At 44.4% G+C, this 10,051-nt stretch overlaps 1 protein-coding gene across 3 annotated transcripts in view; it reads right to left on the reverse strand.

Annotated features, from left to right (window-relative positions):
* Nucleotides 1-1,140: 1,140 nt before the first annotated feature.
* Nucleotides 1,141-10,051, reverse strand: part of Irf2 (interferon regulatory factor 2) — a 95,764-nt gene continuing 86,853 nt past the window's right edge. For all 3 annotated transcript variants that reach the window (XM_023699636.1, XM_023699637.1, XM_023699638.1), the window contains exons 8-9: nt 5,080-5,126; nt 1,141-3,891 (exon numbers count right to left, since the gene is read on the reverse strand). In XM_023699636.1, coding sequence (XP_023555404.1) covers nt 3,583-3,891; nt 5,080-5,126 — 356 coding nt within the window. In that variant the 3' untranslated portion in view covers nt 1,141-3,582. The remainder of the gene's footprint in view (nt 3,892-5,079; nt 5,127-10,051) is intronic.

A 10,051-nucleotide genomic window follows, 5' to 3' on the forward strand; every position in this document is an offset into this window, starting at 1 on the left:
CTTAGGGAGCAGTGCCCTGGACAGAGGGGAAGCAGCTGCCACAGCCCCAGCCAGGTCAGATTCTTGTCCCCTGGCTCATCATCCTGGCCGTGGATGTGCCACTGGACGGAGTCTCAGGATGAGGCAGACGGCTCAATATCACTGGCTAAAAACCAGGTTCTGTTTCCATTCTCTCTCCTAACCCAAATTTGTACTTAGATATTGGCTATCGACCTCTGTGTACCAGGAACACATCTTAGCTATCTCGTTTGCCAATTTTTTCCTAGGCTTTTGTTTTCTTTCAGTAGAAATTTGGCAGAAGAGTGGGGGTTCTTATTTCCCTCCTTTTATCTGGGTCTGTTTGTCCAAAGCTAGAATAACAGGGGTATTTCAAAGCCTAATGAATTCAGTACTAAAAGAATGGCCTCAAGCACATGGAGGGGCTAATGTTCCATGTCTCAGGTTTATGTGCAGGAAGCCATTTGGGGCTTAGCACTTTTTCATTCACATGCAAAATGTTTCCAAAAGCACATGTTTGAAAATTCAGAAGCCTGAAATCAAATCACTGGTCTTCCTCATTCCTAAAATGTCTCTCAGTAGTGACTAAACATAGTGGAGTACATTGTACATTTGGGAGAAAGATATTATTTTAGGATTTTGATGTCCAAAGAATTTGTATTTCTTATCCATTCATGTATATTTCTTCTTCTCTATAAATATTTAAATAGTCTAAACAGTGCTTTTGGCAGTTACTTCATCTGAACACAGAACTGCTTCGGTTGAGTTTGAATCTACTTAGACTTTCAAATGGCTTTCTTGGAGGCCTTGGTATCTAGGGACGCTGGCCATGCAGGCTTCTCCCAACCTCGAGGCTCAGGAGAAGTGCCTGTGCATGGACTCTCAATTTGCAGCTGTGCAGTGAGCTTTGTTATCAAGGGAATGACCTACCTGCTGGCTGGAGAGAAAGGAAACGATTGTTTCCAGGGTAGTTATAGTGATCTTGCTACTTAAACACAACATACAGCCAAGCCCATAATAAAACCTTATCAACTTATACAGATGCCAACCAAGTGAAGCACATGTCCCTAGTACTTCCTCTAAGTGACAACAACAAGGTCTGGGGCTTGAGTTCCTGGCATGTCCCATCATGTGTTGTTGTTGTTTTTGTCACATGGACCCTCGGCATTGCATAATTATCTTATTCTCTTGTATTAATGGCAAGAGTCAGCAAAACAATGCAACTTTCTTAGAAACATTTTAAGCAGTTTTCTGTTTCAGGCATGCTTCATAGTCTTATTCACAATGCTGTCTTAACTTCAGTACTTCAACTGTGTTTCCAAATCCTGAATTTGCACTCACCAGCTAAGGCTCAGCCTATTTCCCACCACAAAAGTGGAGAAGGGTAGTGATGTGGAGTTTGAGAAGAACGCAGAGGCAGAGAACCAGAGCTGCCCCAAGTCCCTTGACCCCTCAGGCCATGTGACTCAGGGCCAGCTTCTGCTGGTTTCCTTTCAAATGTACATCAAAACAGGATGACTGAATGACAGGATTCCTGCAGAAGTCACAAAGAGCTGACCTCTGCTTTGGACCTTATGATTTCTCCCTTCATGAAGAGGTTGACATAAATATCTTCCACAAAAGTGATCACCACAGAAACAGTCAACTCTCCACAGGCGGCATTTCAGCTCCAATGAACCCACCAGTAACTGCTTCAGTGGGTATCTGTTCTGGGCGGAGAATTTTATGACTGCTAATTATATCTGCAGCCACACATGGAGAGATAGGCATAAAAATAGCCCTTTGTCCTTTCATAAATTGAAGGAACCTTTTCAAATATTAACTTACCAATCTATTCACAACACCCCAGAGGAGGTAGGTAGGCAGCTGTTTTAGTACTATTCTGGGGAGCATGAGAGATTAAGGCAGGGGCTTTCTCAAGGTCAGGTATACACCTTGAAATACCAAATAAGTGACAGGAACTGTTGCTCTTCAGGTCACTTTGCTTACTCCAAAACATACCCTAAGTTTTGAAAGGAGGGCCTCCATTTAAGGCCGAGGTCTTGGAAAGAATAACAGACAAGGAATCAGCACCTCATAACTATTTCCTGTTGTTGAAAATGTCTTACTCATGCACCTGGTGTGAGACAGAAACACAAACTCTAGCCATATACACAGCCTACAGATAAACAGAGGAAAAACAGAGGTGGGTGGAATCTGCTCACAGTGAGGTGGGTAAACAGACTCCCTCCACAGTCACACCACACATAGTTTCATCTTCAATGCCCTTGGCTCTTCCCTCCTAAGTGACCAGAGAAAAGGCATTTTTATTCTGGGTCCCCATTTCCTCCATGTGAAAGAGGGGTAAATCCCTATTTTGTGCACAGCTGCAATGAGCAAAGAAGGTTACTTGGGTAAGACGTTCAACATGGCACCCGGCACATGTTGGGCACTTGGCAGCAGAAGGCATCTGCCACCTCAAGGTGGGCATCTCCAGCTTGTTTTGTGATCAGCAAGAGGATGTTTCGGTCCTCAAGAAGAAATGATACTTTGCTATTCCTGCCCCATAATTGTGCTCTAATCAGACAGAGACAAAGCCAGGAGTGATGCCCATTAAAAATTTAACTATATATCATATTCATTTATTATCAATCCACAGGATAATTTGTTTGCTACATGAGCTCATAAAAGCTTTTCTCACCTTTACAAAATTAAAAAAAAATGTGCCACAAGGATGTAATAACAACTGCTGATAAACAAGAAAAGGAATCTTAAAATTATAAATTTGCTGTAGAAAAGATAAAAAACAATTATATTTTATTTAGAATTTTACCTTGAATAAAATATTCCCTGTATAAAAAATAAAAAAGCTTGCTCTGGTTAGAATTAGAGTATTTTCGTCTTCAAATCTGGGAATTTGCATAATATTTCCATGATAGTTTTCCTTTGTACCGCGTGGCATTCAAGCATAGCAGATTAGACTTTTTTTTTCCCCAAGCAGTCTTAAAACGGGACATCTGTGGAGAAGTTCATTTTCTTCTTCTCCTCCTCCAGGGTGTAGAGCACAGCCTTGGAGGAGAGGAAAAGGAGGAAAGGAACTGGATGGGAGAGGGTAGAAGGCAGGGTAACAGGGAAAGAAGGGGGCGCTGTATGTGCTGTGAAATAGAGCAAGATCACAAGAAGGCCTAAGTGCTTTAAGATAAGGTGCAGAAGCAGACTGCAGTGTTGCTAGTACTGCCCTATGTACATATTCACAAGAATAAAAAATTCCAGCTAGTTCACATTTTCTCGTCCATTCTGAGGCATCCGCTCTACCATGCTGGCCTTGACCACAGGCAACGCAGCACCTCCACTGCCCATGTGGCTGTTGGTCCTTGAACTTGAGGGAGTAGCCCTGGGAGATCCAGCAGGCTCTAGAGACACCAACGGGCTGGAGTCCTGAGTTTAAAAAAAGCTCCAGTACTGGAGTTGGACACAGCAATCAATGTTCTATTGTCAAGGCTTCCCCCCTTAATATTTTCTAAAATAGGTGTCAGAGAGAAAATAAAATACAAACAATAACACAAAGCCAAGAAATCCCAACAACCACTAGGGAGGGTCAAAGACTTAGCAGCTCTTGACTCGGGGTTGGGCGATATCTGACGTCTTCTTGATGACGCTGGCCCGAGTCTCCCTGTCCGGCCGACTACTGCTGGGTGTGGGGGTCACAGAGGAAGGGAGAGAGAGGTCTGTAAGTGTGGGCCAGGAGCTACTGTAAGGCATTGTACAACTCTCCTCTTTGATGGTGACCTGGAGATCAGGCTTGTTGGAAGTGACAAAGGATGCCACGCTAGGCAGCAGGTAGGTGCTCCGTGTCCCCATGTTGCTGAGGTACTGTTTGCCTTCAATGTTCCTCTTCCGCCAGTGTGGTCTCCCCTTTCAAAGAAAACAAGGAAATATGTATGTTCTTTTGCTTCCATCGAATAGCTTTTTAAAAATGTGCTACTGCTCTCCTGTATGGGTGTTTGAAATGAATATTTTAAGAATTATAGAACAAAAAAAGTTTTACAACTGTATTAGTGAGTGGTGATCTATACCCAGCTAGTCATACCCCCAAGAAGTGGTTTCTCTTTTCTTTCTCTCTCTTTTTTTTTAACCAATTCCTATTTGCCACCTCCCAGAAATATGGCCAAGACTATTCCATAAAGGCAACAAAAGAAGGTGGTAACTCATTTTAAACAAAGTGAGAACATATTTCTGGCTTCCCCAAGCCAATCATTCACCAGGTTTCAGGTCATGACGGACAGTTCACTAAGGTGACTGGATTCCTCATGCTGACCCCATGAGGTATTTGAGTCTACCTTATTTGCAGCTGAAGGGAAGGGAGGAACTCAAGAACAAGCAGTGAATGTTCCCTGACTGCTTTCAAATGGGCTTAGGGCAAGGGTGGATTCATTCAGAAGAGCTGAACTTCTGAGTCTAAACGTACCAGCATGGACGCCTACTGTCTTTTTGGGATTCCTATACTGTACTGTAAGTATTCAGCACAATGGAAATTGCTAGTTCAGACAATCACTAACTTCTCCCCCTTGCTCCCATTTCTGTATTCCTCTCGCCCCCTCTTCTCTGTCCATCACCATTACGGCCACTTCCTACCATTGTGTGAATCCATCATACAAGAGGGAAGTTGGGAAACAGAAGTAGGCAGCCAGAGAATTGAGACTGGACACACAGCAGCGTCCAGACAGGATCACATGGAACGAACCGTGCATGTGTGCAGGGAATCTCACTTAGCCCCTTCTGATATTTATTTCTTCTGGTCGCTGCTTTGGGCTGGGCAGGACTTTCTATTTCTGATGGTGAATGGACTGTTTGTAGTGATAAGAATATCAACATTTCCTGGCCTTGACTTCAATTTCCTTTTCCTGCCTCCATAGCCTCTCTTTCTGATGGTAACAGTTGATGCCCTTCCCTCTCAGGCAGAGCACAATACTTTAGAATTGAAAGCCCAAGAATATGATATATTTTAGGTAATATGTTTTTCACCATACTTGAAAGAAAATCCAAAAGTAAAACTTTATGATCAGGAGGCAAGGCAGGTACAGCAGCAGGAAGTCAGCTTACCTCAGCGCTCTCCTCATCGCTGGGCACGCTATCAGTCGTTTCACTTTCTGTTCACAGAGAGAAACACATAGTTCCTGTCACTCACTCAAGCTGTTCCGAGACTCAGGCAGCATTTCAAAAGATATATCAGCACTCATTTTTCAAAAGAGAAAGGGGTAACTAAGCTCATCCTCTCCCTCCATTTGTAAGGTCAAACTCTTCTGTGTGGAATACAACAGATTTTTTCAGTTGTCTCATTTCCTGCCCCCAGCCCAAGAGGAAGTAGCTTGGAGTCGAGGGGTGACTGACTTTCCAAGGGCTAGGTGGTATTTATATAGTCACCGCCTCTCACTGTGGATCAGTGTCCCTGTAGGATTCTTTCTGCCCTGCGGCTCCACCCATGGAACCCCACACCTGCCCTCTTCCCGTGTCTGTCAGCACACGATGTCGATGTCGTCCCAGACCACTCCCATCTACGCAGATCCTCCTCATCCTGCTAGGACTTTTGATTTGGATTTTAGAGTTGTATCTCCCACCTTCGGTACTGAGGGCGGACAGATTCGAGGATGACTCAGACATTCACCTAGCGTGCCCTTTCTTTAGGACTTCACACTTGCTATATCCCAGCTCCATCTCCGTAGCTAAATCTTTTTTTTTTTTTCTTCTTCAGAACCAGGGATTGAAGTGCTTATTCCACTGAGCCATCTCTCCGGCCCCTTCCTTTGCTAAATCTTAATTTTTATTTTGAGGTAAGCTTTCACTAAGTGGCTAAGCTGCCCAGGCTGCATCTGAACTTGAAACCCTCCAGCTTCTGAGAGTGCTGCAGTTCCAGGTGTGTGCCACCACATCCAGCCTGGGGTCCCCTCCTGAATGTGGCTGGAACCTGTGCCTTGCTTTCAACCAGCAGAATATAGCAAAGATGATGAGATGCACATATTACATATTCATGATTGTGTCACGTAAGACCAAACCTGTCTTTTGAAGAGATCCTCTTGCTAGCTGGCTCACATGGCAAAGAATCTAAGTACTGTTTCTGGGCAAAAGCCAGCAAGAAACTCAGAGGATCTTGATTCAACAACCTGCAAGAAACTAAATTATGATAAAAGCAGCAGGTGCTTCAAACTGGACTTTTCTCCACTTGACTTTCAGATGAAAAAACAGCTCTAACCAACAAGGGACTGCAGGACAGCAAGACTGCTGGACAGGATGTGAGGAAGCCTGGACTCCTAAGCCACAGAAACTAAGGAAGAAGAAATGCTGTGTTGTGCCACTAATTTAGTGGCTGCACTGTCACATACCAATAGGTAACTAATCTGTGGCCATCCTGACTCCATCTGCCAGCTGTGAGACACAGAGCAGGTTTTCTCACTGATCTCCAGTTTATTCATCTGAAAAATCGAGGGTGTTACTTGTCTCCTTGAAAAGGGGATTATGAGATGAGTAATTGCGAGGGCATTTGGGAAAGGTCCAGCATGGGGCCTGGCACCCAGCACACACACAAATAATCAGCATTGTTCAGCATTGGATTTGCATGAAGGCTCCATTGACAGAGTCAAATTCAATAGCTAGTGATTACACATCACCTGCGTGTAGAGTACAAGTATTCAAAATTTTTTCAAGATTCACAGCCACTGCAATATGAATGCATTGAGTATAGAACTTGCAAAATTCATAGGCTCCTAAAGATCGCTTCGCCTGGGTCCTTTATTCTAGCGCACAGATGAAAGAGGAAGTGTAAGTTGGCATCCGTGGAGCACTGTGGGTCAGGCCAGGCTATCATCTTACAGGCAGCTCTTGTCTAGCCCCCACAAGGAGGCTAAACTGGAAAGCAGTTACTTCCCCCAATGTGTAGAAAAGCTAGTATGCTCCACAGCCATCTACCTTCTCCCATCCTGTGCCTACTGAGGGCCTGGCCTCCAGGTTCGTTATCTTCCTGGTGGCATAAGTGGGCAGGATTTAGGGTTTCACCCCAGATGGCACCCCTTCTAGCACTCAGAGTACTAATTATACCCCAAACTCCCTATAAATTAAAGGTTAAAGTACACATGGACAAACAACTCACAGGTGCATTCCATAAGCAAACAGCAAGCAAGGACTCCACAAGTTTCACCCAGGAGTGTTCTGCATGCTGCTCAGCCACTGTTCAGGGGATTCAGACAAGCCTGAGTGGTTGCCAAGGGCTGACCACGGGCAGCTAAAGGACGGGCCACTGTACTCCTCACATGGGGCGTGCTTCCCACAAGCACCACCAGCCACCAGAAACAGATGCCCAGAGAAGGCCTCAGCCTCCGCCTCAGCTCACAATGAGCTCAGCTGCAAAAACAAACTGGCAAATGAGGCACAAGAAATGTCTCCAGACAGAAACAAAAGAAGAACAACAGAAAAGGAAACCTCCCTCCCAACATAGCCCCCACACTGGCTCAGTCTCCAGAGAAGGCAGGACTACTGCTCTCAGAAGGAAAATGAGGAACAGAGATGTTGAGAAATTTGCCAAAGTCGCCATCTGAGTCAGCACAGTAGAGAGAAAACAAAACTGCACTTGTGATTCCAGGGACCCACACCAAATGCAGGCCCTCCGCTTTCCTGCTGGCTCTGCCTCTGATGAAACTCCAAGATCCTCTTTTCATTTTTGTGCTTAGCTTTGTTTGTGTTCTGAGGCTAAGGTTTCTCTTCCTTCTATGCAGACCAACCCCCTCCATTCCTAATGACACTTCTTAAATTCCATGGTCTTCTGTTCCTTTCTGCTTCAAAAAAACCAAACAAAACAGGCCTGCTTGGGGGCTGAAGATTTGGGCAAATGAGCCATTGACACCGCAGTTCTGGGACTTCACCCAGTCCAATCTGCAGCTGCTGGAGGATTTGGAAGCCAGATCTTACTCCTTGGTGAGACCTTGCTAAATGATCACGAACTCGGGCAGAATATTAATGTCCTCCAACCACCCGTGTTTCAACTTTAGGGGAAAAGTTGGGGATAAGAAAGATGTACATTATGAACTTGCATTTTTGGCTCGCTCAAGAGGTAGGCAAGGAGCATCATTTCTAAATTAGTATCAACTGCTTTGAAAAAGTTCCAAACTGTTGTAGGTCCTCAAACAAAGGCTCCTATGTGGAAGACTTGGTTGCCAGCTTGGGGTACTACTGAGGGTTGTAGAACTTTAGGAGGCAGGGCCTACTAGAAGGAAGTTAGGCCATGGGGAATGTTCCCTAGCAGGACACTCTGGGACCTCGGCCCCTCCTCTCTCTGTCTCTCCCACTTCCCAGCCACCAGGACTGAAGCAGCTTTGCTCCATTCCACACTCTCCACCATGCTGTTCAGCCTTGTCACTGGCCCAGCATGTAGGGCCACCTGACCACGCAACGGAGCTGTGAGCCAAGATCAAGTTCTCTTTGTTCTAAGTTGTTTAGTTTACATGTTTGGTCACAGCAACAGAAAGCTAACTAACACAGTGAGGTTTCTATTGAAAAAGAAATAGCCTTGAACACCTTCAGCTTGTGGCTCCAGCCCAAGAATCTCAGCCCCTTCTGTCTAGATGAACAACAGTTTTCAAGACTGTTCCTGCATGGTGTCCCTATTTCCTGTTCCTTTGATTTTACTGCACTGCTGCCATTTCCTAAGTGACTTCTTATGTGACAAATGAGTTTACTGTAGCTGCTGCTTCTTCTTCAACGTTACTGCAGAAATACTGTCATTAGTATGCCATTTCCCCTTATAATTCATTTTTTAAAAATTAACTTTGAATACAATTGAATTTTAAAAAAATGGAGCGCTGCACAAGCATGGTCTGAGTAAGCTGAAAGTGCTGATGCAGCAGTACCAGGTATCTGTGCAATTCAACCAATCCTTGGACCCTATTTTCTTTTACTAAACCATCAACATCCTAATAACATCATAGTACCACAGATCAGGCAACGGGCCACTTCAAAGTAAACCTTCAAAAATACACTGTGGGCTGGAGGTGTGGCTCACCAGTAGAATGCTGCCTAGCAGGCATGAAACCCCGGGTTAGACCCTCAGAACAGAAATAAAGAAGCAAATGCACAAAACCACGATGACTACCTCATGGAGTGTGCCCTAGATAGGACTTTGGAGCATTATTCCCCAGGATAAACATTTTATAGACCAAATTAAAATTATATATTGCCATAAGTATTCAGTACATGTATTTTCACTCAAAGAGACTCTTCCTCGCCATATTGAATCATGGAAGAGAAGACCGATTTGAAAAAAATTCATGTTCTTTTATAATACTACTGGGATTAAATTTCAATGATCAGTAGGGAGAAAAAGATACTAGACAAGTTTCTAAATAGCAGCTTCCTAAACAGGTGAATGAAGGTGGTTAGAGAAGGCTGAACTTTGGTTTGAATAACCTGAACAAAGGAAGTTTGCTAAGAACAAGAGCCAAACAGCCTTCTACTGGGGAGCCTAAAACAAGAAAAGTGAGTGCAGAAAGCACTTCTTCCTAGCAGAATGTTATAAATTCCTGACTAAAAGGCGAACTAGCCGTAGGTACATCAAGTTTTCTTCTGTGTCTGTAAGTTCTAGAAAAGTGGCAGTGAGAACATTTGGCTCTATTCAGTAAGACACTCTAAAGGATTCTGGAGCATTCAGACAAGGAAATCCATGGAAAGAGCCACAGGCCGGGCTCTAGCAAAGCCTCCTGCTGCCTGCCTTCCTGGCACTGAATCTTTCTTTAGCAATCTATGCAAATATCCTGAAAAAGGTAATGAAATTTTCATTTCTCCTGCATGGATCGGCTGTCCTCAGAATTCTTCTGCTAAAGCAAAATGCCGCAGCTGATGGAAGAGCAGGAGGAGGTCTTCCAGAAGTTTCAAGAAGACTTCAGGAAAGTCTTAACAGGTGAACATATTAGGCTGTTTTAAATCTCTACCCTTGGCTGCTTCCACAATGCTGGCAGCCTCAGTTTGCTGTAGTTCGATCCCCACAACACTCCAGCCATGCAAAAGTGCCCTGAAGGCATTCAAGGAGCAA

This window comes from Octodon degus, unplaced genomic scaffold (assembly GCF_000260255.1).
Source record: "Octodon degus isolate 3935 unplaced genomic scaffold, OctDeg1.0 scaffold00114, whole genome shotgun sequence".
Lineage (NCBI taxonomy): Eukaryota > Metazoa > Chordata > Mammalia > Rodentia > Octodontidae > Octodon > Octodon degus.